The sequence below is a fragment of the Fusarium mangiferae genome (assembly GCF_900044065.1).
Source record: "Fusarium mangiferae strain MRC7560 genome assembly, contig: FMAN_scaffold007, whole genome shotgun sequence".
Classification (NCBI taxonomy): domain Eukaryota; kingdom Fungi; phylum Ascomycota; class Sordariomycetes; order Hypocreales; family Nectriaceae; genus Fusarium; species Fusarium mangiferae.
In genome coordinates, this window is record NW_024573927.1 from 125,573 (window position 1) to 150,700 (window position 25,128).

At 47.8% G+C, this 25,128-nt stretch overlaps 11 protein-coding genes across 11 annotated transcripts; 6 read left to right on the forward strand and 5 right to left on the reverse strand.

Annotated features, from left to right (window-relative positions):
- Positions 1-807: 807 nt before the first annotated feature.
- On the reverse strand, positions 808-4,489 carry FMAN_13125 (uncharacterized protein; the record flags this gene model as incomplete). The annotated part of the gene is made up of 5 exons (XM_041832556.1): positions 808-2,919; positions 2,970-3,030; positions 3,090-3,573; positions 3,620-3,681; positions 3,735-4,489. The coding sequence occupies 5 exons, from the start codon at positions 4,487-4,489 to the stop codon at positions 808-810; spliced, it is 3,474 nt and encodes a 1,157-aa protein (XP_041683007.1).
- A 527-nt stretch (positions 4,490-5,016) lies between these two features.
- FMAN_13126 (uncharacterized protein) lies at positions 5,017-6,804 on the forward strand (the record flags this gene model as incomplete). Its single annotated transcript, XM_041832557.1, has 1 exon — positions 5,017-6,804. The coding sequence occupies one exon, from the start codon at positions 5,017-5,019 to the stop codon at positions 6,802-6,804; it is 1,788 nt and encodes a 595-aa protein (XP_041683008.1).
- A 361-nt stretch (positions 6,805-7,165) lies between these two features.
- On the forward strand, positions 7,166-7,367 carry FMAN_13127 (uncharacterized protein; the record flags this gene model as incomplete). The annotated part of the gene is made up of 2 exons (XM_041832558.1): positions 7,166-7,248; positions 7,304-7,367. The coding sequence occupies 2 exons, from the start codon at positions 7,166-7,168 to the stop codon at positions 7,365-7,367; spliced, it is 147 nt and encodes a 48-aa protein (XP_041683009.1).
- A 68-nt stretch (positions 7,368-7,435) lies between these two features.
- FMAN_13128 (uncharacterized protein) lies at positions 7,436-8,746 on the forward strand (the record flags this gene model as incomplete). The annotated part of the gene is made up of 1 exon (XM_041832559.1): positions 7,436-8,746. One exon carries the CDS (start codon positions 7,436-7,438, stop codon positions 8,744-8,746), a length of 1,311 nt encoding a protein of 436 aa, XP_041683010.1.
- Positions 8,747-10,067: 1,321 nt separating this feature from the next.
- Positions 10,068-11,197, forward strand: FMAN_13129 (uncharacterized protein; the record flags this gene model as incomplete). The annotated part of the gene is made up of 2 exons (XM_041832560.1): positions 10,068-10,775; positions 10,838-11,197. The coding sequence occupies 2 exons, from the start codon at positions 10,068-10,070 to the stop codon at positions 11,195-11,197; spliced, it is 1,068 nt and encodes a 355-aa protein (XP_041683011.1).
- An 837-nt stretch (positions 11,198-12,034) lies between these two features.
- On the forward strand, positions 12,035-13,846 carry FMAN_13130 (uncharacterized protein; the record flags this gene model as incomplete). The annotated part of the gene is made up of 1 exon (XM_041832561.1): positions 12,035-13,846. One exon carries the CDS (start codon positions 12,035-12,037, stop codon positions 13,844-13,846), a length of 1,812 nt encoding a protein of 603 aa, XP_041683012.1.
- Positions 13,847-14,132: 286 nt separating this feature from the next.
- Positions 14,133-15,348, reverse strand: FMAN_13131 (uncharacterized protein; the record flags this gene model as incomplete). Its single annotated transcript, XM_041832562.1, has 3 exons — positions 14,133-14,549; positions 14,601-14,824; positions 14,871-15,348. The coding sequence occupies 3 exons, from the start codon at positions 15,346-15,348 to the stop codon at positions 14,133-14,135; spliced, it is 1,119 nt and encodes a 372-aa protein (XP_041683013.1).
- Positions 15,349-15,732: 384 nt separating this feature from the next.
- FMAN_13132 (uncharacterized protein) lies at positions 15,733-17,327 on the reverse strand (the record flags this gene model as incomplete). The annotated part of the gene is made up of 3 exons (XM_041832563.1): positions 15,733-16,470; positions 16,533-16,994; positions 17,106-17,327. 3 exons carry the CDS (start codon positions 17,325-17,327, stop codon positions 15,733-15,735), a joined length of 1,422 nt encoding a protein of 473 aa, XP_041683014.1.
- A 787-nt stretch (positions 17,328-18,114) lies between these two features.
- FMAN_13133 (uncharacterized protein) lies at positions 18,115-20,293 on the forward strand (the record flags this gene model as incomplete). The annotated part of the gene is made up of 5 exons (XM_041832565.1): positions 18,115-18,155; positions 18,215-18,672; positions 18,732-19,030; positions 19,090-19,781; positions 19,849-20,293. 5 exons carry the CDS (start codon positions 18,115-18,117, stop codon positions 20,291-20,293), a joined length of 1,935 nt encoding a protein of 644 aa, XP_041683015.1.
- Positions 20,294-20,801: 508 nt separating this feature from the next.
- FMAN_13134 (uncharacterized protein) lies at positions 20,802-23,018 on the reverse strand (the record flags this gene model as incomplete). Its single annotated transcript, XM_041832566.1, has 4 exons — positions 20,802-21,728; positions 21,785-21,969; positions 22,022-22,614; positions 22,666-23,018. 4 exons carry the CDS (start codon positions 23,016-23,018, stop codon positions 20,802-20,804), a joined length of 2,058 nt encoding a protein of 685 aa, XP_041683016.1.
- A 771-nt stretch (positions 23,019-23,789) lies between these two features.
- Positions 23,790-24,960, reverse strand: FMAN_13135 (related to reductases; the record flags this gene model as incomplete). The annotated part of the gene is made up of 5 exons (XM_041832567.1): positions 23,790-24,063; positions 24,122-24,438; positions 24,489-24,582; positions 24,634-24,822; positions 24,887-24,960. The coding sequence occupies 5 exons, from the start codon at positions 24,958-24,960 to the stop codon at positions 23,790-23,792; spliced, it is 948 nt and encodes a 315-aa protein (XP_041683017.1).
- Positions 24,961-25,128: the final 168 nt, after the last annotated feature.

Genomic DNA, 25,128 nt, shown 5'->3' on the forward strand with positions numbered 1-25,128 from the left:
CAAACACGCGCTACGGACTTGGCCATTTCACTGGAACACGAAACAGCCAATCATTGACCTCGCCTTGTGGGTCAAGCCTCATGGACAGCTTCCTGCCGCATATTCTAATATCGGTTATCGTCAAACTCGTGGAATAATTGCCGTTTAGTCATTAGGTCTGGTAACATGGCTGTGGATGCCGGCCCTTGCTCACACAGTGGCGTAAAGACCAATGTTACGATGGGACTTTTATAGCCCTGCCAGATAACCGTGCATAGTTTGAGCTTGAGCTTGAAAACCTATTAAGCAGCTATAAAAGCCCGGTTCTCTCCCTGAGAGATCTAGTTTCCCAGATCATTCCTTTATAAACCACTTCACCAACATTGTTTTCTTTCAAGCCGTCCACTCCTTTTTACAGCCGTCAAGATGCCGTTCACTGCTGGGTCAGTCATTATCCTTCGCTTCTCTCCTGTAAATACGCAGTGCCATTGCAACTGCTAACCTGTCTTAGTGGCATTTGCAAAATAGCTTTCGCAATCATTCTTCCCCCAGTCGGTGTGTTCATGGAGCGAGGATGTGGAGGTGACTTTTGGATAAACTTGCTCCTGACTATTTTGTGTATGTTTTGGCCGTCTCCTGGAGTCTTACACTACTAACCTGTTTGAGTCTTCATTCCTGGCCTTATTCATGCCTTGTATATCATTCTGAAATACTAGATGCTTCGTCATACTAATAGCCATTTGGTATATTTGAATATTACATATTTCGGTCTTCCTGTCTCTGGGGGTGTTTCGGATAACTCTTGATCTTCATATACTACACAACATCTTACATAATGTGTTTCTCAATCCTGAGTCCATTTCGAGATCGAAATTCCACTCGTTTTGTCCACAGCTCTGCTCCTGCTTGCGTTTTAATTAAGACCTGTTTCAAAGCACGAATCGTCTTCCAAGTTCGCTCCTCATAATTCGTCGCCCACTTCTGAGCCACCGGCGCTCCCATCTCGAACCATGGAACTCCATAGCTCGGAAGTGTGCTTTCGTGCACTAACCAGTCTTCTTTCCACGCCACTAGGCTCCGCGTGTCTACTAAATCCAGCGGACTAAGACCGGGAATGCCGTTATCTGGATCTGCCATTATACGGAAAAGCGGATCAGCTCCCTTAGCGACAAGAAGACGAACAGCATCAGCGAAGCCACTAACTGCTGCACTGTGAAGCGGCGTAAGGCCTAACTCCCCACCCGCTCCTACTCTTTGGGCGTTTAGCAGATCCTTGACTCTAGTCTTCGAAGATGGAGTTTTCCGCATTTGAGCCAGTAGCTCGTTCAGAGCTGTTATTTGGTGAACAAAACTGTCATAAACGCGAGAAGACTCGTCGCTGGTCAAGAAATGGAAGATATTACAATTTGAGGCCGGCAAAATGATGGCATTTTCGAACAGAAAATCTGGATGCTCTCGGATGTACTCAGACTGTAGAAATCTTTTCAGCGCTAGATGGTTGTGATGCGTGTTTGCGAAAAATAGGCGGCCAAATGCATTCATTCCATCTTCCGGTGCCTTCTTATCAACGCTAAGGATTGTTGGGTCAGCTCCCTTGTCGAGAAGTTCGATTGCCATATTGACCTTCCCATGATCGAAGGCGGAGTGCAGCAATGTATGTCCTTCTATATCACTGATGACAGGCGACTGGTGAGTTATGACATGGAGGTGTGTAAATCGGACATTAATGTCGAAACTTTTGGAGACGTGCTGTAGAAGGAGTTTAAAGACAGCATCTTCTTCAGCTGCTCGTGATGTTATGGCTGACGTCAGTGCGTGTATCGCGTAATCGCTCGTTTCAAACTGAGGCAAATAACCCAATAGAATTTGCACGGCTGCGATGTCACCGTTGATGACAGAATCAATAAGAAGTCTCTTTACCATAGCAAGATCCCGCTTCTCGTCGTAGTCCTCGTCCAACAATCTCTTTAGTAGACGGTCATCGCCAGAGCCAAGAGATACGGTTGAAGCATATGCTTCCCGACGAGGTAGGATACCCTTACCGAACAAATATCGAAATGTTTTGCAACACGCTTCAACGTATCTTTCTCCGCATGCGAGATAGGCCTCCGGTAGTCCATAGAATAACGCTTCGACCGTCCAGTGTCTTCTTGCTGCAACATCGGTGCACGCGCAGGACTCGACGAAATAAATGATGATGGGCAGAAGCCTAGCACCAACAGCCACAGCCCATGCATTTCGACGGCGCTCTGTAAAGGTATACGGCGTAGCACCGGCCTCTACCAAGGCTTTTACAGCAACGAGATTGTTCATCTGTACAGCCCAGTGGAGGGCTGTGCCAGGCATGGTCATGGAGTATGTCAGATAGCCACCATTGACTTGATCGATGCCAAGCCAGGTCTGGGTCTGCAAATCCCATTGTTGCCCTATAAAGATCTCAATAAGGCCCTGAACCTCACATTCATCGCGGAGGAATGCCAAGAGGTGCATCGGCCAAATGGCATTCTCCTGAAATGAATCCTGCACACTGACAAGAAACACATTCTCATCGATATCAGTTATCAGAGATGGTGTGACCAAGCCACTTTCACGAGCCAAGATAGACCCTGCCTTGGCAGCACGTACCAAGCAATCGGTAAAGTCCGTCGAGTTGTTGCAACCTTGGGCTTCGAGGAGTCGGTATGCAAGCACGGAAACATCGGGATCCCCATATGAAGCAGCTTGTTTGAGCCACGTTTCTCCCGCAGCCATTTTTGAACCTACGTTTGGCGGAAGGAAAGCCAAAAGTCCCCTCAAGAGAGCAACATGCGAGATGATACTCGTTAGAGTGATCGAGTTCTTGCTTATGAGGTGATTGAATACTACTTCCAGATGCTGGCCTAGCCATTCATGGAAGTGGTGATCCATTGTTGCTGTAGATGTGACTAAAGCGAGTGCCCACTCCAATGGTCAGCATTTTAAACAGACAGGGTATGCTTCGCGACACATACGTGAATGGAAAGTCGAGAAGTTGGATCGTCCATTGTGTTCAAGATCGGCTCTGTTGGAGTTCTATCGTTGTGTATTAGTAAATCAGGGTCCATGACGACATTATCAGCCGCACAACCTACCTGTGTTTGCCTTTGGTGTATTTAACATCCAGGGAATCGAAGATGTCCGAAAATGTTTGGGCGCGTTGCTCCGGCGCAAAGGCCAGTGTTTGATGCAAAACCGACCTTACTATTGCGTCCTCTTTTTCTGGAAGCTTCATATCCTTCACGGCTGTAAAGATAGAACCAACAAACAAATCAAAATGAGTATTAATCATCCACTGTTGAGCTCGCCTCATCTTTTCCGCGGCCTCATCATGTCCATGTATGGCACCAGATGAAAGGTAAGCGCTCATGAGGAATCCCTTCACTTCAGGGATTTGGTAGGCATCCATTCCCAGGATGATGTAAGCCACCAGCAAGCCAAATGAGGATATTTCAGAGGACAAGAGGTGAATCAATTGACCTTCAGACCCAGTCGACTCTGGAGACCCCCAGCCTTGAGTCCCAGGTGTTACTTGGTTCGCATCCAGTGGCGTATGGACAGAATAGCGCATACAAGAGCCTTGAATGTTATTAGCTAGACCAGGATCCGGGCAATAATAACTAACCCAAATCGCATAGTTTTGCGATATAGCAGCCCTCAGCCTTGTCCTCGAAAATCAGAATGTTGCTTTTAGCGGTTAGTCATTTGGGTTACCAAAGGTAGATAACTCGAGAACTAACTCAGGTTTCAAGTCACCGTGAAAGACCCCGACGTGTTGTCCCATTACCTCAATCTCATGATGTAGAGTGATCAAGGCTTGGCAAATATCTGCACACAGTCGTATTCTGCGGCTTACATCAAGATCAGGCGTAGATTTTAGAAACAAACGTAGCGATCCTAGCTCTGTAAACTCGAGAATAAGAGTAGGTGCATATCGAACTTGGCCAACGCCACCATACGGCTCCCAAACATACCCCAGCAAATCAACAATGTTTTCATGATACAAGATCTTGGGAGTAGCTAGCAATGTCAGTTCAGGAATAATATCCTTGAAATGGATGGTGCTAGGTGTCTCTTTGTGGTCGCCAATCTCTGTGATGACCTCGTCGACATCACGTAGGGACTTGAATGCTACAAGCTCAATGTCTCCAGGATATCGACTTTTCCTGCCACTAAAATGCGTGAGATTCGAATTCATCTCTTCCTTAAGAAGGTGTCCAACAGGAACTCTGCCGTAGCTCCCGGCTGCTATCTGCATTTGCGTTCTCCATAGCATTTCGTGCGAAGCTGGTTGGAAGGGGCTGGCGCAGATGGCGAGTACCGAGATGGGACAGATGAGACTCAAAGCCTCAATTGGCGAAAGCTCTGTGGAGACATTCGAATTGCTCGAAGTGATATCTCCGGGTGAAGACTCTGTTGTTCGAGGGGAGTTCAGCTCCAGTGTCGCCATTGCTTCGACTACGCTCGGCGGATCGACCAACTCCTGCTGCTCCATTTTTCTCTGGGGTAGGTTTTCTATGGATACTAGAAGGAAGTCCAACGAGTATGAGGGCTATCACGGAGGGCAGGCGTATCTATATGCGCTGTTTCTCAGTCTCACCCTAACGGTGGCGCCTCAGCCGCAGATACCAGCTCACATCATTGGACGACAGTGTAAAGCCATCTATATTACACCCTTGATAACCTAACGGTAAAAGGAAAATTTCTCATGCGGCTGAGGCAATAAACTTGTCCTTTTGAGTAAAATATGCATCAGCTGACACGTATGTGCCGATGTCTGAGCCTCACTTCCCCTCCCTTCTTTCCTCTTGTCGCGCCCCCCCTCTCGCTATTGTCATTTTTCTGCTCTCTTCTATCTTCTCTCTTATTCCCTCACCTCTACATACTGTCTTTCTTCATCCTGTTCCATATGTCTCTTTTCTTTTTCTATTGTTATATGTAACCTGATAAGCTGGAAACCGAGAATACAGTAGCTTGAACCTAACTACGCCGAGATCAAAGCTCCGTTTCTTATCAATCACTATGGGAAACAATGACGAGGAGCACGGCTCAGCTCGTTATGGTGTTTTTACGGGCACTGTGTCAGTCATAAGTGACCTTGGCACTACCATCGCTTGGGCATGGAAGAAGGTTGAAGAGCTCCAGGCGTTCGATGCACAGACGTGCTCGCTTCTCATACGATTTTTCCGCGAGATCACTCGTCTCGAAATTTGGTGTCAGTCCATGGGCTACGTACTTGATTCTTCAAGTGGAACCATTACTCGGAATTTGTCCAGCGACGACCAGCATCAGTTTGACATAGAAAACGAAAAGGACCTGTTCTTTGTTCAAATGACTCTATCAACTTCACAACATCTGATCAAGAATATCATCGAACTCTTCCAACGCATAGGACCTGTAGATTTACAAAAAGTCCAGGAGCTTAGGAGTGATCTTTCGCATCGCACCGGAACAACAACAGCTGCCGCTGGACAAGATATCGAGATGGGCTTCTTCAGCCAGCCTCCAACTTATGAGTTAATGATGGATGCCCTAAGAAGAATAGGACTCGTACGCCAGCCCAAACAAGCCTCGGAAAAGGTAGTAGAGATGTACAGGGGGACACTACAAGCAATTGACGAGGATGTGCGCAAACTGCATGAACAAAACAATGGTCTGGAACGCTTCAAAATGAACAGACAATTTGACAAGCTATCCAGAATTGTCCCTGCGGGATTTACCCACCTTCAGGGATCTGTCGACAAGTTGGCTACCATCTTCGACTGTGCTGATGACGAGAAAGACGGGGCTATAAGGTCTGCAGCACTCAACTCGATCCTAGAGATGGGTGATGGAAGCGCGCCAGGGGCGTTTGGCTGTCGAGAGATTGATGAAGATGACCTTGAAGATGTTGAAGGCTCGCCCTATCGCGAAGTCCAAGCTCGTGGGATACTTCTTTACAGCCAACAGACATGTTTGATTGAATGGAACAGGAATGTCAAGGCCGATACAGAAAGAAAAAGGGAACAAGTCAAGAATCGACTTGATCATCTCGTCTGTCGTCTGGAGATCCAAAACGTGCAGGACTTCAGCCTCCTTCGACCCGTTGCTTACGTCGAACTTGTGGATGATAGCGACACAACGTTCGGGCTTGTGTATAGCTTACCAATCGAGTTTAACTTTAGCAAGCACGTTGTAGTGTCTCTCAAGGATATATTCTCCAGATCACGAGATAATTCTGGTTCGGTCCCAGCTCTAGGGAAACGATACTCGCTGGCTGCGAAGCTTACCAAGATACTGCGCCAATTTCAGACATCACAGTGGCTTCATCAGAGTTTCAATTCGGACAACGTTTTATTTGTTGAGCAGATAAATGGTGAATGCAACGTCACAGACCCTGTGATTACGGGCTTTGACTTCGCTCGACAAGTCACGGCAGGTTCAAATGAGCGCAAGCAGATGGTTCTGGAGAGGGATTTCTATCAGCACCCTCTGCGAAGAAACAAGCGTCCCAATGACCTAGCAAAGTATCGCTATCGTGCAGAATTTGACATCTACTCCCTAGGAAGGGTGCTACTCGATATTTCTCAGTGGTGCGTAGTCGGAGATGACGACTTTTCGCGAGCAATGGGAGAACTGGCGTCAAACATGGGGGATACATATACAGCAGCCGTCCATTGGTGCTTGGGTTTAGACCCCAGTTCTCCGGTTCGAGAGGCACGTCTACGTGGGTTGGCAGATGAATCCAGTGCTTCACTGAAATGGTCAGCTGATCTCATCTATGCCTACGACAAAAACGTGCGGACCAGGCTAGCGCGACTCTGGGTTTGAGGCTATCTTTAGAACCTGACTGATATAGTTTCATATATGTTGACATGGATGAGTATGTATAGATACGGCAATGAAAAACAGAAAGGGGTCCTAAATCGATATAGCAAATGAGTATTGTTGCAATGTTCTAACTTAGGATATGGTCTATAAAAGTGGATATGATGTGAGCGTCTCAAATGGGTTTAGACTGTCTTCTTCCGTCAATATGATTGGCTTTCCCGTAAAATTCGCCCTCGCAGTGCCCGATAGGAAGTGGGGCTACATAATTATCCTCCCCTTAGAAAAGCTCACTTTGCTCAGGATTGTCATTTTTCCTATAGGTTGCCTCGTGTTCACTGCCAACGGCTACGTGCGTTCAACGATGGCCACCCAAGAACTTGTCACTGCCAAAGTCAAGCATAAGCGCGTATCTACCCCAAAAAGCCGCAATGGCTGCATCACATGGTACGTTTGCCGAGATCCTATTACCGTACGAGTCCAATGGCTAATCCGACTGCAGCAAGTACGTAGCGTTATACCCTCTTCTAGAACGACTTATTATGCTTATAGGACTCGACACCTAAAATGTGATGAAGCAAAACCGACATGCAATCGCTGTTCCGAGGACAAGGTCAAATGCGACGGTTACGCCATGCCTAAACCCAAAGCAACCCGCCGAAAGCATCGAAAGAAGGTTGCACCAACAACCGCTGATACACTTTCCCTATGTTTAACGATTGACGATATTCCATCGTTGTCCACTTCAGAGCGTTTATACTTCCAACACTTCCTCCAGTTCACAACTACACAGCTGTCGCTCTCTTCTGGTCCGACCAACTTTTGGCTTCGGTACGCTCTACCCATGGGTTATCAGTTCAAGTCAATTCGATACAGCATGATTGCAGTCGGCGCCTCGCATCGACTCTTCATGGCGAAATCCCTAGGTCATTCGGATATTGGCGGCTTAAAGAGCTTCGCTACGCACCAATACAATAAGGCTATCGCGACTATTATACCAAGCATGACAGCAGCTTCTCAAGACCTACAAATCATCATGATCTGCTGTCTACTCTTCATCTCGTTCGAAGGCCTGACTGGTCGTTACGACGAGCTCCTCCAACATCTCAGTGCAGGAATCTCATTGTTCAATTCGCCGTTGTCGTCGTTAAGTGATGAAGATCGCGGGATGACTACAAAGCTTGCCGAGATGTTTTGTCGACTTGGCGTAGAGTCATCCAACTTCATGCAAAATGATCCAAGCATCTCTGGGATACAAAAGTGGTATCAAACGAACAAATCTCAGCACTCTCTGTCTCCCAAGCCGTTCAACAATCTTGACGAAGCGTCGTCTGCACTGCGGCATTTGGATGTTCTCTACGATAAAAAGCCTTGGCATTATGAAGGGAGCGATGATCCGAATAAAGCTAAACTTATAATTGAAGCGACTGAGAAGCTTCAAGACGCCCTCGATCAATGGACTGACCGACTTGATGCGTTTTATGAGGCACGGCAAGACGATATAGTTGTCGAGGGCAAGCAGCAGTACTGCAACTTGCGTCTGCACCAGCAATACTGGCAGATGGCTATAGATTCACACTCCACCAAAGAAGCGGTCGCTGAACCCAACACTTTTCAGCCATTCTTGGCAGCAGCTAGAGAAGCAGCGGCGCCTTTCATCGCTCTCGCCCAGCCGACTTATTCGCTCGATGGCGATCTGATTTCCGGCCTAGCTTTTGTCGCATCGACCACGACTGACGATGAAACCAAAGTGCAGGCGCTTGATCTCTTGTGGCGGCTGAATCGTCGTGAAGGTCTATTGGATAGTCGCGATTTTGTTGAGTTGCATGAGCTTGCAAGGGCGCTTCAGACATGTAAGGAGCCTAAGTTTGACGCAAATTGGAAGCCCATGGCTGCAGCTGGGTTACCAACGATTATTGAAAGGCTGCGAAACAGCTTGGGCTAGTAAACATTAGACATATATTATTTTTAAACGTTGGTCAATACTGACGTTGGGGCAGAATTAAATATGGGTTATAAAGCTAAAGTAAACACACATTGGGAATACACATCATAGAGAAATTGCTCAAACTTAGCGCGATTTATCCTCATCTTTCCGCTTTTTAAAGAATAGAAGTCTGTATATCTTTAAAAACACTCACTCATTTGCCAATAAGAACTCAATTTATGGTTGCAGTGGCTCGATATTTTAATATTCCCTGACCCAATGTCTCATTAAGTAAGGTTCAGGGTAACCAATCACTGACGAAAATGACGTCATGATAATGGACATGATGGCCATCTAGCAAACGGCCTACTGTAAACACAAAAGGAAATGAGCGGCATTTTAGATGCAATAAGAAAGCCCAACACTTTTGGGAGCTTTTGAAACTAGTTCTTCAACTCCTCTTATTCCCGCGCGCGGTTCTTCCTAGATTCGTCTTCAGTCCGCGTAATCTCCGCTTTCCCCAGTCCTCACGTTCCTGTCTCGGGCGCGAATAAAGAACGACGCGCCCTCGAAAGGTCTAAGACAAGCGAATTTTGGTGTAGTTGGAGTCCTCTAATTTTTTCCTCTGAGGCTTGTAAAGGTAGGACCTCTACAGATACCTTAAATGGCCTTTGAAAACACCAGCCTTTGCTGAGCCCGGGCCGACTGTAATGACTATTAAACCTGCAGTATACTCTCTTTTTATGCACCTTCGGGCCGAAAATCGGTCGCCCGCGGGGGCCGAGATCTGGTCATTTTCGGTATGCGCGGAAGTCAAGACAAGGCATTTTAATGAGATCGTTTTTCATCAGCGAATGGATTAAAGGGACTTAGTGATGAGTGGATGATGGTTATCGTTTTTCTTTGGCCTAGCCTTGCCAGTGTTAAATTAAAAGATCTAGCCTAAGTTACAGTCTTACTCTTATAAGAACTGAGGTCAATATTATAGTATTTTTATCTCCATCTCTTTTGACTTTAGTTCTTTGCTTAGTATATATCGATTGAGTACTGTAGGTCCTATCGGCCGGCCTCTAATATCTTCTCGCCTTTATCTCAAACCCTTAATCAGAGTCATCCTCTTAACAGCCAACGGCCTACACATTTCCAACCTCATTCTCCGGTCTCGCAATTGACGATAATTTGCTTTGAAGGAGATAATAGGATCGGAAACATGGAAAAAATGCGGTCATCCATCACAGGAGTAGAGATGACAGAGAACTCGTCTCACTGGAGAACAAAGTCAAAACGCCAGTCCAGGAATTCTCAACCCCGAGAACCAGATGCACATGGACTTATGACCATGAAGTCACCAGGGCAGCTTCAAAAAAACCCAGCATCGCTAGCTCAGCAAACAATTCGCTTCGTTGCTCGACATTCTTGGACACCAGCGCTGGCCCTGATCTCCGCCGTACTTCTCACCTGGAGTCTCAATCCGACGGAAAGTAATCCTGTTCATCGATTCATCTTCCTCTCTTACCGAATCGAATCCACTATTGCAGAAGAGAGAGTGAAGTACGGCAAAGGCAGCAAGGATTTCGCATTCGTCTCTTTCTATGTCGTCGTCCTCTCCCTAACCAGGTCCTTTTTTATGCAGGAGGTTCTCCGGCCACTTGCAAGACATGCTGGCATCCTTAAACCTGGAAAGCAAACCCGCTTTATGGAACAGGCCTACTCAGTCATCTATCTCATTTCCGCTATCCCCTTTGGAGTTTATGCCATCAGCGAAACGCCAGTGTGGCCTTTCAATACGAGAGGCATGTATGAGGGTTATCCGCATATGACACTCAACGGCAGCTTCAAGTTCTATTACCTTTTTCAAGCTGCATTCTGGGCTCAACAAGCGCTTGTTCTTATTTTTGGACTGGAGAAACCTAGAAAGGACTTTAAGGAGTTCGCTTTTCATCATGTCGTTGCTATAGCCTTAATCGGGTTGAGTTACCGCTTCCATTTTACCTACATTGGCATCGTTGTCTATATCACACATGACATCAGCGATTTTTTCCTTTCGGTAGGCACTTATCTGAAACTTTATTATTACCATATTACTAACTCTTCAATGTCTAAATAAAGACATCTAAAGTCCTTAACTATATTGACTCCTCTATTACAGTCCCATTCTACGCACTCTTTACATGCGTTTGGATTTACCTCCGTCACTACATCAATATCCGCATTATCTATTCCCTCTTTACCGAGTTTAAGACTGTCGGCCCTTATGAGTTGAACTGGGATACTGAGCAGTTTAAGTGCCCTCTCAGCTTTGCCGTCGCGTCGGGGTTACTTATTGCCCTACAAATCTTGAACCTCGTCTGGCTTTACTACATTCTTCGTGTTGCTTACCGCATCACCTTGTATAATGAGCAGAAGGATGCTCGTTCTGATGATGAGAATTCAGAGGCTGAGGACGAAGACGCGAGCAAGAATGCTTGAGGAATGATTATTGTAGGGCATTGCGCTGAGCCAGGGGCATATTCGTTTACAGGGTGGTTGTTGACAGGCATCGTTTAATAAGAGATATAACACTTTAATAATGATAATTAATAATATACTTTATGCAATCTGTCAATAATGAGCCTAAACACGGCTTCTAGTCTTTAGCGAAAGTGGAGACGCTAGATCATCGATAGGTCAAACTGCACGCACGTTGGAAGAGGAAAATGAAGCTGGAGGTTGCATGTTAAGCTTTCTGAGATGGGAATGTGCTGTTCTTCGAAGATTCTAAAGCCAGGGCAGCCCCATATTTAGATGTGCCGAGGAGTGGAGCCCTGAGGCTCAAGGCAAGGATGCTGTGGATCAGTTTCATGTGTTCAGATCTTATCTGCGGAAGAAACGCGGAATTAATGCCATCTTTGCGTCATGACGGAGCCGATCGGGATGATCGACGACGAAAGACATTGAAAATGTTATCTTGGGCTATTGCGCGTACAAGCAATTGACGACCTCGGCTGCCCCATCTTTCACAGTAGTCGATGCCGCCTTTCCGGGGCTGGAACTTGAGGCAACTTGAGCCTTTTCTTTGTCTCCCGTATCTTCCGCCATGCCGACCCCGATCGGTATTGACATGCACCGACAATCCGGGTCGCCTTGGGCCGGAAATCGCCTCAAGTGCTAGACTATGTACGTATGGGTTAGGTTCATTCTCAAATTCCTTAAAAGTGGCATTACGGTCTTGTTGCATTGTTTCGTAACTACTTCACATTGCCACTATCTTCACTTCCTCACACAGTTTCTACCTCATTGAAAATCCTACAACCGCTGCTCAACACTATGGGTGCTTTCACTGTCCCTCCAAACGAAGGCCGCACCGTCGCCATACTTGGTGGTGGAGTTCTCGGCCGCCGAATCGCTTGCGGTTGGGCTGCAAGCGGATTTGACGTTATCATCCGTGACCCTAGCCCTGAACAAAGGGCCGCCGCTGTGAAATACTGCAAGTCCAACATGTTCCAGTACTCAGACTCTGAGACCAGAGGATCTGTCATAGCCGTTGAAGACCTTGCTGAGGCTGTTTCCAAGGCATGGCTCGTCATTGAAGCTGTCCCTGAGAAACTTCCTCTCAAGATATCAACTTTTGCAGATTTGGAGAAGCTCTCACCCCACGACACTATCCTGGCCAGCAACTCGTCGTCCTACAAGTCAAGGGAGATGATCGAGGGTCTCAAGCCAGAGACGAAACGACGCGTTCTGAACATGCACTATTATATGCCGCCAGACTACCGTGTCGTCGAGCTCATGACGGACGGCGAGACTGACGAGAGCATCTTTCCGTTCTTGTATGAGAAACTTGAGGAAATCAAGTTTCATCCTTACATCGCACGCAGGGAGTCAACTGGCTTCATCTACAATCGTCTCTGGGCAGCCATCAAGCGTGAGGTTTTGAACATCCTCGCTGAAGAAGTCTCTACCCCAGAGGAGATCGATAAGCTCTGGAAGCAGATGTGGTACGCGAAAGAGAATGGACCTGTTGCCATGATGGACGTTGTTGGTCTCGATACAGTGTCTTTCATTGAGCAGCACTACGTTGCTGAGCGGGGGTTGCCTGATACACCAGTCAAGTTTCTTCAGAAGTACATTGATGAAGGCAGGTTGGGAGCCAAGTCTGACAAAGGCGGGTTGCTCCCTCCAAAAAAGCTTATCAAATCAGATCACAAGTCCTCACTCTTCTTCCTAGACATTGGCTTGTCAAGCGGGAATGCTAAAGGCTATGCTTCAGCTGGTCGTGTTTTGGTTGGCTCCAGTGATGGAAGCCCAATAAAGACTCTCGTCTCAGGACAACGATTACCTGATGGTATCGACATCTCGAAGTCTGCCGGAAAGCTCTTCTGGACTTGCATGGGCAACCCTTCGGCCAACGACGGTGCTATACTCAGCTGCAACCTCGATGGTACAGACCTGAAGGAGATTGTCCCTCAAGGATCGGTTCATACGCCAAAGCAACTGACCGTCGATAATACAAACTCGAAGTTGTACTTTGCCGATCGTGAGGGAATGAGAATAATGAGGTGTAACTTCGATGGATCTGAGCTGCAAGTCTTGGTGAAGACTGGCAACTGGCAAGTAGATTCGCAAATGCTAGACCCTACGAGGTGGTGTGTCGGTGTGACAGTATCACCTGCCACCGGTAAGTTTTACTGGACGCAGAAGGGACCATCCAAGGGAGGCAAGGGCCGTATTCTCCAAGCAAACATCGCCTTCCGACCAGGCGAGGATGTAGAGAGCAGGACAGACATCGAGGTCCTGTTGCAGGGTTTGCCAGAGCCAATTGATTTGGAGGTCGATGAGGATGAGAACGTCCTCTACTGGACGGATCGAGGCGAGCTGCCAGACGGTAACACCATAAACCGCGCCAAGCTTGATGGACTTACAAAGTTGACTCACGATGGCGCAAGCAAGCCTAGCACTGACTACGAGGTTGTTGCTCGGGGATTACACGAGGCTATTGGCATCAAGCTGGACTCGAAGAACCGTCGTATCTTTGCCACGGACTTGGGAGGCTCGGTGTACCAGTTTGATATAGATGGAGGTAACAAGAAAAAGGTGTATGAAGGATCTGGGGCCTTTGTTGGTATCACAGTAGCGTAGGTACTGTACAGCCCTATCATCCGACATACCGGAATAATTCGAAGAAGTATTGCGATGTTCTACAATTGTGACACAGTGAAACATCCTTTTATAAATACTATACTATAAAAGCTCGCCGTCTACCTTCTAATGATCTATATGTTCCCCAATAGTATGTCAGTAGCTAACTTCATATGATAAGACTGGCCTGCGAGTCCAAATCCACAGCCATAAGATACCCAACACATTCATCAAAGCGTTCCCAGAATGACTCCTTGCCACCAAACCCAGGGGGGCTTTTACCCTCCTACCCATCATCTTCGCAGATGTTAGTATTACGCCTAAACACGCGCGATACTAACAGCCACATCTTGCCCGGAGGCTTATCCTCACTAGCCCTGCGAACAAGCCACCACTGGAGAGTCATAGCCGCCATCGCACTGTTCCACACAAACGCTACCATCATGCCCACCGAGAAAGATAGTGAGGTGGATATGTGTCTTGTTCCGCAAAGGCTCATCACTTGGAAGTCATCGATTCCGTCGGGCAAGGCAAAACCCGAAAGCATAAGCACAGCCTGGCAAATGAAGATGTCGGTGTAGTTGACCATCATGTGTACTCGGCGCCATCTTCTGCTTATTGAAATTCTTGGTCTGAGGTTGTTCTCGATGAGGTAGACTCCTACTGCCAATGTTGCCAAGACTGTTGTCACTAACCCGATAATCTACATTATTCATGGTTAGTGCTGCTGCTACACTTGCGGATTGCTACTGACCCCGTGTTCTGTTCGGAAATGATCTGATGACCCCATCCCAGTCAGCCCGCATAGCATACCAATGGCCAGAAGAGGGAGGAAGAAGACGCAAAAGAGTATCTTCTGCCATTTTTCGATCCGGGCTTTGAATAAGGGTCGCTCGATGAGTTCCCCAAGAGCGATCAGTGTCGAAAAAATCAGGATGATGGGGTATACAATAAAGAAAGCAAGTGTCATCGCAGCCACTAAATCCCTGTTAGTAGGAGATCGAGCCTAGAGCTGACGGCTTACCGTGTATACCAGTTACTATAATCATGAGAGATTTCGAAAGTGTATTAACGCGGTAGCTGTTCTTGGGAAAGTCGATCAGGTAGGTATTGCCTGAGCTGGTGATGTTGATTGGGCACTTCGGAACCTGCATATCCGACCGACGCGTCGATGTGAGATTTCTTTCCAGTTCTGTTCTAAGACCAGCGATCCCTCTGTTGAGCCAGCATGTTGAATGGCCTGTCAAGATGTCCAAGTTATGTTGCAAGAAGTCGGTAACATAAAGCTGGTTTTGTGTTGTCCCAAAGCAGTACTGACGCCTCGATTCTTCATCTGATCTCGGTACATTCAATTCTCGGGATCTCGACAAGCTCTCCATGCTTAGTCCCGTCTCGCCGTTTACGTAATCGAGATCATGCGCCGCGACACTGTTGACTTGGCCTGAGAGTAATATTGGCACGGACCAAGCCAGGAGAAACAGTTGCTGAATGCGAGATATCATGATGGAAGGATTAGTCAACGACGGTAGGTAGGGTCAAATGAAATAAGGGAGTCATAACGAGAAATTTATCTAATATTGAAACAAAAGGCGATATAACCGCGAAAGGGGCTGAGAAGTTTGCTTACGTCTCGCATAAAGAGAGGCGTTTAGAGTTAGATGAGCACGCTTTCCCGCGGGATGCCGAAGTTAGAGGTAGGAAACCATGGTTGAAGCTAAACTTGAGGCTAACTGATTAGTTGTGCAGGGGTCTGAAGTATTTAAGTTGGCATCATCCTGGCATTCGAAACGATAGGGCCACAATTGACAACATTACACATTAACAACAAGAATGGAATTGAATATAGGAATTTATCAATTTATCATTTCTCTCTTAATGCGGCCTGTTTACATATTCTGGTGCACATTCGTGCGTTTCAAAGCTACTTGATCACTGCGTCCAAACATCCCCAGCATCAGGGGCAAAGGTATCATCGCCATTGCCAACACAGCCTGAAAGATGGTGAAGTCCTTCATGTTGCGAGGTGGCTCAGCACTCTCAGCAGCCTTCATACCGTTACCGAGGATAATGAAGCAACCTCCAAGTAGCTGACCGCCCGCCCAGGCAGTAGTGCTAGTGATCTCGGCGCCCGCGGGGTACGAGAACTCGGTGAGAATTTCCAGAACAACAGGGACGATAGCGAGTGACGATATGCCGATGCAGCAGAGAACAGCATACAGTGCACCGATATCCTTTGTACTTGGGACCCATACCAACGCGAGGTAGCATAGTCCACCAACTACTACTCCGCATTTGATGACGAGGATGAACTTCTTGGTTCGGTCGATGATGGGAGCTGTGATGGCAGAGAAGATGAGACCTAGAACGATGAGGAGACCGCCTCCAATGCCGGCCTCTGTGTCTGAGAACCCGTAAGGCGTGACGATCTGATTGATGAGGGATGTCGTGGCGACAAAAAGGCCAGTGTAAACCCAGAATGGGATGATGATGAGGTAACACTCCAACGACCGAATCAGTATACGTAATGAGGGTAAGACCTTGGGCCGTTCGGTATGGTGAATTGCGGATGGGGGAGTTGGCGGCTTGCCAGGGATAAAGATGCCAGGGATGGCGACCGCCGATGACTATATGGATAAGCTTTTGTCAGTCGGGCAAGTAATCAAAACGTCGGGGCGCGAGGACATACAATAATGGCCACGTATAATACCACAGAAGAGATATCGCTCGGTTCATTCGTCCACAGCGGAACAAGTATGGATCCAATCGCAGCACCAGTTGGATTCGCAAGGCTCATAACAGCCGTCGCCGCCACACGCCCTTTACTCGTGAACCACGTTTCAGAGAAGCGTGTAGGGGCACTTAGCACAAGAGACTGCGACATGCCCAAAAGCGCTTGAGCGACAGCGACGACGGAAACTTTGTTACCGTCGGAAGAGTAAGATCCAGCATACCGAACCCAGTTGCCTACTAGGAGAAGTGCGCTGCCGCTGATCAGAGTTGGACGAAGACCCCAGTCGAGGAGTTTGATGGTTACAAAAGTCATGGCGAAGTTTGCAAAGACGAAGATGCTGCTTAGCCAGTTCACCATTGTCTCGTCTGTCCCGTAGAACTCAGCGGTAGAGGAAGTGACAGGCGCGAACGTGAGCCACTGAGGTATTGTCAGTATACAGTGATCTCCGTGGTAAGACCCAATACAACGCAGGATAGAACATGCTTATGTGTAGTGTGTCTCAATGGAATGGTTACAAGAACAACATACCGACCAGCTGACCATGATATTGAGCAGTGTCAACACCAAAAGCCCGAACCAACGGATCTTGTATGTTCTGTAGGGTTGTTCAATACTACCGCGCCTGACGGAAGAGGTCGAGTCGTCGGGGGCAAAGACTGTCGGCGATTCAGGACTTTTCTTATCCACGTCACCTATAGACTGGGCTGGTGGAGGTGCTTCAAACACGGAATTCTGAGATGTTGATGCCATTTTGGCTGTCTACTAGGTTTGTTGTTTTTCGGCTTGGGGACACAGCCAGACTGCTGGCGACTTGATGGTGTTGAAAAGATTGACTCCAGATACAGATGATAACCTCGGTGGAAATAAACAGGGAGGGAGTTTTGACATGGGTGATATCTCTATTCTAACGCACATCTAAACGCGTATTGCTACGATACTAGAGCTAGACAAAGATCTTTACCTCTAGTTACCCCGCAAACGTAGGCTTCTTTATCTAAGATATGCCGAGATCGACAATCAGGTCTGGCTTGTGTATCGCAGGACGGGCCCGCGGGTCGCGAGGCACGGGCTGCGCGGGCCGCCTCCTTTCCCCACCTCATTTTCTCAACATCAAGCCGGTTACGCATTGATCGGCCAGAATGATTTCCCCCGACTCTCCGATCGTATCGCCTGCTGGGGTTTCATGTTGTATTCTAGCCCGACTCTATCGTTTGCGCTCCGAGCTGAGCGTCAGATTTTACCCATCGCCTCTGAGGAAAAGAGAGAATGGCCGAGGAACATTCCCCAGAGGCAGTTGGTCGCGTGGTAAGAATCTCATCTACTCCCATGCCCAGCCTAGGTAGTCAAGGTCGAGAATGACCATCTAATACTGGAGTAGTGCGACAGATGCCGTCTTCGAAAGGTAGGGTGCGCTCCGATAAATGCCTGCAGTGACTAACGTTGAAGCGACAATAAGATTCGATGCGATAGATTATTTCCGTGTTCGAACTGTCGAACTGTCCAAAAGGCGTGCAGCTTAGTTGGATCAACACAGGGAATGCGACAGTCTAAACAAAGAGTTCTCATCTCCTCACAGTAGTAAGTATCGCCCTCGGCTGTCTATCCACAAAGAAAGACAGAGCTCAACTGAACAATAGCGAACAAAAGATAGATCGCATCGAGAATCGCCTGGAGGGTATCGAACAGCTCTTGCGTAGGGCCTTTGATGAACAACCTATTACCAACAATGTCCCAAGACCTCCCGAATCGTTACCTACAGACTCTTTCAACGCCTCCCAGGACTTTGCAGACAGCAGTAGAAATGGGCCAAGTTATACCGACTCAGAGACGGCCTTGGAGGGAAGCAGCTCCTTGAAAGCTGCTACGGTGTACGCGAGCGACTTCTTTCAGACGGTTCTCGGGCAATCTCCAGCCACTGATAAAAGCACGCGTGTGAATGCTGCGTTGTCATCGCTGAAGCAAATGATTGAGATTAATAGCTACCGGTCGATGGGCGATCGTATACCGAGTCGAAGAGAGACCCAGAACGATGGAATAAGGGACTTGGCAATGCCACCTCTACAGTCCGTTCTAGCGATTCTGCGAGAATTGAAAGGTACGCTTTTGAATAGGACCAATTATTCTCCCCACCCAGTTTGGGCTAACCAAAGAAAGAAACAAAGCTAGCTACACTGACGATAGTTAGTCTCTTCATCTCCAAGGACAGGTTAATCGATTGTTGCCGCGAGATATACTTTGCAGTTGATAATTTCTCACTTCCGACATTCTTGATAGCAAACGCAACCCTCCGTTACCTGTTTCAGGAGAAGGTTCAAGCATCGCAGAATCCATTATTTCGCGAGGAGTATCGAAAACTGTCTCAACTATGTCGAGATAACCTCGAGACAGCGATGAATAAATTCAGCGTCCTCGCACCACCCAGCCTGGAGAACGTAGAGGCTTTTCTTCTGGGGGTCAGTATTCCACCATAGCTTGCATGCGTTCAGGATCGATGCTAAGTTGCTTCTGATAGGCCATCTATGCCATCGAGGTGTCACAACCAATGCTCGCTTGGCAGCTTGTATCTAGCGCAGCAGGGACTTGTCAGACTCTTGGCTGGCATCAACTCGTTCCTCACAGCGATAGCACCACCGACCGAAAGATCTCCCTCTTCTGGCTCACTTATCTCCTCGATAAGGGTCTCTCATTACGCCTCGGACGACCAGCTGCAATACACGATGCCGAGATCACGCTACCAGAATGCCTAGACAAGGCTGATGTACCCAGCGGATGGAGAGATTTGCTTACCCAATGGATCCGTCATTCTCGACTTGTTGGTAGGGCCTATCAGGATCTGTACAGTCCATCTGCTCTTCGAACGTCCACACAGGAACGTGGTGAGCGTGCAAGAAGCCTGATTGCAGCACTAAAACAAATCATGGATGACTCTTTGATGCCACTTGGACAGGCACATCTGATGGAACGCAACACTGTGGACTTTGGATCCGCGCCTGATAGAATGATCAAGACGGTTCTGAAGGCTGATGAGGTATGGTACTGGACGACTCTGACGTTTATACGCAGGGCTGTTCCCTCAACTGAAAGTGGGCATGGTGCAGTTAGCCCTGCGTGTCTGGAATCTGCCAGGATGGCGTTTGAAGCTCATGGGGAATGCATGAGGATGACTGACCCGAGCTCTGAGACAAAGGCTTTATATCTCCTATGGTACTCCTGCCCTACCTCCTATCCAAACCTCTTATCCAAAAGATCTAATAAGTGTTTCTGTACGCAGGACGATCATATACACCCCATTTGTGCCTCTCATCGTGGTTTTCTGTAATGTCATCGAGACCTCTAACCCAGCAGACATTCGTATACTAGGAGAGTTTTGCGAATCACTCAAGCCGCTTTGCGGTACATTCGAGGCTATACAAGAGCTACACGATCTTTGTCAAGTGTTGTACAACCTGGCGATCTCATACGTTGAAGCGAAAACCCAAAGCCAAGGCGGTCTCGATAAAATGGCCGAAGTTGGGTTTAGCGCCCAGCCGAGTGGCACGCAAGGGGCGATGTCGTTTAGTAGCAGCTACTATGATGCTTTTTCTACGGGGTCGAGCATACCGATGCCCCAGCTGAATAGCCATGTTTCTCAGGTTAGAGACTGGATTTCGGGGAATATGCAGTGGATGGATGTGTCACAAGAGGACTTCTCTGAATTCTTGGCACAACTATCGTAGTCTGATCGTAACAAATAATAGCATTTTCCCTTGCGTAAAGTCTTTATTCTCAACATCAACATAAAATGTCAAATTACACAATCGTAACTCAAGGCAATCACGGTGATAACGGGGTAGGTAACATGCATTATAACCCAAGCAGGAATGTTTAAAGAATGAACAGGGTGGGGAGTTCTATCGACTGCCACAGCCAATAAAGGTCCATGAAGTGGCTAGAACTGGCCGTGGAGGCCGAGGCTGCCCAACGGTAGGCTTAACGTGTTATAAGCAACCACTACTAGAAAGATGACAAGCATTTATCATACTGGTCTAGGGAAAGTTCGTCTTAAAGCCATGCGAGCAGAGCTTTTAGTATCTCGGCTAATTATTGTGAAAGGGAACAAAAGAAATGGACATATAATAGAGGACTAATCTCATTTACTTAATCTATAAGACTAAATGGCGGTTCCATCAACCTCGCATGAAAGATGCACTGTTCCAGTAAAACAATGTATGCCTGGTAAGAACTTTATCGACAGCAGACCTCCCGCTCCTCCCCATTACTAACACCGTTTGCAGGAACCAGCACACTCTTGTTAGCAGCCTGAGTACTAGGAGGCACATCAAGAGCAGGATTGCGGTCAAAGAAGTCAGCAGGCTTCAGCGCAACAGTGATAGCCTCAGCAGGCATAACCGGGTAATCCTCCACGCGCGGATTATGCGTGAGACCATAAGTCGCCCACACGACCAGATCCTCACCACGGACGTTATCATTCCGCGCCGCGTAATCGGCCACACCATCCTTCTCAATCAAGCTCTGGTTGGTCCACTTTCCTCCAGCCCAGAGATCATCGTCCTTATACCGTGTTACCCAGATATGATGTTCTGCGAAGCGAGCACGCTTGCGAACGAGGGAAGCTTGATCAGCCATGAGAAGCTGTGCTGGAGGGGCTATAACCTTATAGCCCACTGGGTTCTTGGAAATAGGGTTGAGCTTCTTCTCGTTGACGATCTTGAAAACTCGAGCCTTCTGCGGGTCGGCATCCAAGGAGCAACTCTTTTCGACAAAGGTCTTGTGCAGCTTCCAAGCATTGCCGTATGGATTTTCCTCTGACATGGGCAACCCGATGGAATCTTCCTGCACGAGTGTATTCTCGAGACCGTCGATCATAGGGTCAATACGGAGACTGAAGAGATGCTGATGGTTGGCGGCTAGAACGCCGGGAGACACGACGTTGCCCCAGTGGCTAGTCTTGCCCTCATCGATCAAGCTTGTCGCGAGAATTCCAGTGGCTCTTGTCTCAAACTCGATGGTACCATTTTGCCAGAAGTGCCATGAGAATGCATACTCGTAGTTCCCAACGGTGATGATGCTCTGGACCACGAGGGTGCGAGCTCGAGTAACAGCAGCGACATCGGTTCTGGCATTGGTATGCTTCCATCCAATACCAGCGTCCTGACTCAATAGTTAGCGACAATGTTGCTTTCCGGAATGCAATCAACGGTATGTACCTGTTCGTGTAGACAGATCACGTTTGGGGCTTGGTATGGCTTTCCATCGGAAGCAGTAAGCAAGGCATCAAAATAGCTGATATGTCCCAAACAATCACAACCGAGCTTTAGATTGTTAGCTGTCAGGCCCGCACCAGCATCGCCGAGATCAAAAGCTTGTCGACGATGGTACGGATATCTGGGGTCTATCCAACGGTGGTTAGTCAAATTACACTGTCCTTTGGGGCCTTGTCTTACCTCCATATGGGACAGTCATCTCACTCATGCTCAAACGATAGAAAGTCTTCCGTCCATCATATCTCACATCATGGATGGTCATGCCCTCTCTCCAGTTGAAGCCAATGCGGAATCGCCACTTCTGCCAAGAGATAGAGTTCCCATCCTGCACGGTATAACTAGGTCCCTCAGGCTGTTGAATGACAAGTGGCTTGAGACCGTCCCGAAGCTTGACGCTCAGAAGATCAGGGTGGTATTCGTTCTCAACGCAGTGAGAAAGAGGAGCATTAGGGGCCGTATGGATGGCGGCTCCGTCCTCCTTGCCACCCGTGGGTAGAGCGTCGATCCGAATAAGTTTTAGATCGACCGAGTCAATGACGGGAGAGATAGGAAGCGGGTAAGAGTACATATTACTCTCCAGGTGATTGTGCGGGGCTCTAGCGTAAAGCATAGCCTGAACCAGTCTCGGGGTCTCTAATGAAGAGTCTTTGTCTGCTCCAAATGGCCAAGTGTCACATTGGACTGTCACATTGGGATCTAGACCCAACTTCTTGATAGCGTCCAGGACCTCTGGGTGAGAAAGAATGGCATAATTAAACGCGATGACCTCGTCTCTGTAAATCGGCGTCAGTTATCATTTCATCTACGTAGCGACTGATACGAACCTGTCAAAGCCGGCATGATCACCAGGCTTAGATAAAGTCGACTTGACCTCGGTTCCAGTGTCCAGACTGACAATACTCTCGGTGAAACCTGGCTTGCCAGGGAAGGTGTAAAGGACCTGAGCACATCTAGGTACGAATGGCCGGGCGAAGACAGGAACACCGTCACTCTCGGCATCCAGGTATGGAAGCAGCAAGGATTTGGGGGGCTCGGAGAGCGTGGTGTGCTTGAATCTGACTTCTTCTTTGCCCTCAAATTTCTCCTTGACAAGCACTTTGACTATGTCCGCCGCTTTGAGCATTTCCTCCTCGCTCAACGCGTGGAGGGGATGAGTGCGTTGGCCTTCAACTGTCATGTCGTTTCTGTGATCGTATTCGAAGTGTTGTATTCTTGTGTCTTACAGATCGTAACTATGAAAGTATCATCACGTTGTATTTATCTTATGCAAACTACAACACTACGCATTCATCATTAGCTTTATGACCTTATCCTTAGCGACTGTATCACCGGAACAGCTCATGAGTAGCGCGAAGTAGCAGCTCGCGAGCTATCATCACCCGCGGACACCGATGTGATAATACATTCGACGAGTGCGGCCCGCGGCGCAAATTATGTGTTACTCTGCACTATCTGCTGGAACCTGTTCACTGTGCGGCCCGCGGCGCGATACGTAGCCTCTGTTATCTGTGCTCACTGCCCCTCTTCCTTGTTGCGGTTAGTTTGACCTAGTAACGGCCCCGCTAGATCCGTGTGCCTGATGCAGTTTTCATGGTCATTTTGTGCCGAGGACCGGTCTCAGCTAGACGCGACGATTTGTTTGTTTCTATGCAGGGTTCTGCCATTATGTCCCCTGTGTCTGTACGACATGCTCGCTGTGTAAAAACAGAAGAATCAGCTGGCTCCATAAGAATATTCCTGTTCAGGAATGAATGGCAAGTCGTGGCTATACCTCTCCAGTCAGAGCTCATTGACGAACAGATGTTATGAGTATTGTAATAAATAACATTATTGTTTAATAACTAGTAGCGATACGATTAGCTGTATGGACAAGACGCGCGTTAAGTCAAAGAATAATGAATTTACCAATCTATACACTAACTTAATATCCAAGTAGGCTTATAGACGCTTAAATAATGACTCCCTTGATTCTCATTTCATTCTCCGTCCAACGCCAGAGCTCCTCCGCCAGCTTGGGATCCTGCGCAGTCGATGATGTCTTGCCAATGATACCTACCGGCTTCAAGTACTCTCCGCTCATATCCCGTTGAAAATCTAGGCCGGCGATGGCGAAGAGAGACGTATATGCTGCAGTCTCAAGGGGACTGTAGAGCCTGAAAAGTCGCATCACCGGGACAAGCGCTTGCCATGCCCATGAGCCGGTGGCGTTGCGGCCTAAACCACTTGGGCATTTCATCAGACCATGGCATAAAACAGATCATAGAAGGATAGATAACTCACGTATCAATGGTGCCTGGGTGCAGACTCGCTGTCCAGATCTCTTCCTGTCTATCATTCTCAGGCGACGGACCATATCTGCGATGTAACTCTTTGGCGTGTAAGATGTTGGCTAGCTTGGACATGCCATATCGCGAGAACGCACTGCCCTTGGTCTGGTTTATATCATCGAAATCGATTCCTGCCGAGGGAGAAAACAAGAGATGGCCGTCGGAGCTGACATTAACAACTCGAACAGTGCCAGGACTGGTGGATCGCGCAGATTGGGTGAGGATGGGCAATAGACTGTAGGTCAAAAGCCAGTGGGAGAGATAGTTTGTCTGAAGAGCCCGTTAGTCCAGATCATGGCCTTTCTAGAATTATGACTGACCTGAAATTGAGCTTCGTAATGATCTACAGATTCTTCGTATGGAGTTGCCATTATACCCGCGTTGTTCACTAGGCCATGGAGCCTGGATTCTTTTCTATGCACTTCATCGTTAATCCAAGATCGCCAATTATCTTGTTATACTTACCGTGCAAACTCATCAGCCGCGGCTTTGACGGTCTTCAGGTTCATCATGTCCATCACCAAAACGGATATATCTGCATGAGGATATTGGCTTTTGATCTCGGAGATTGCAGCATTGGCTTTGGCCTCGGATCGTGCGCCCATGTACACTTTCGCCTTGTGAGCTACCAGTTTCAGCACAGTGTTGAAACCACTGGTACCATAGTTAGCCAACATTTACTCCCAGCATAAACACGCCAAAGGTCAGAGTTCCATACATCCCCGCATTACCACCAGTGACAATGTAAATTTGGCCTGATAGATCAGGAAGCGATTGTGGTGTAAACGCCATTCTTGATGGAGATTCCTGCTCGACTGAGTCTGTGAGCTGTGCCTTTATCGTGGTGGCGGGTCGTTTTTAATATTGAACCATGAGCCGGCTCGGGCCCGCGGATTCCACAATTCCCCGTATTTGAGCATGGATAAGATTTCCACAATCGTAACGCAACTTACGCAAGAA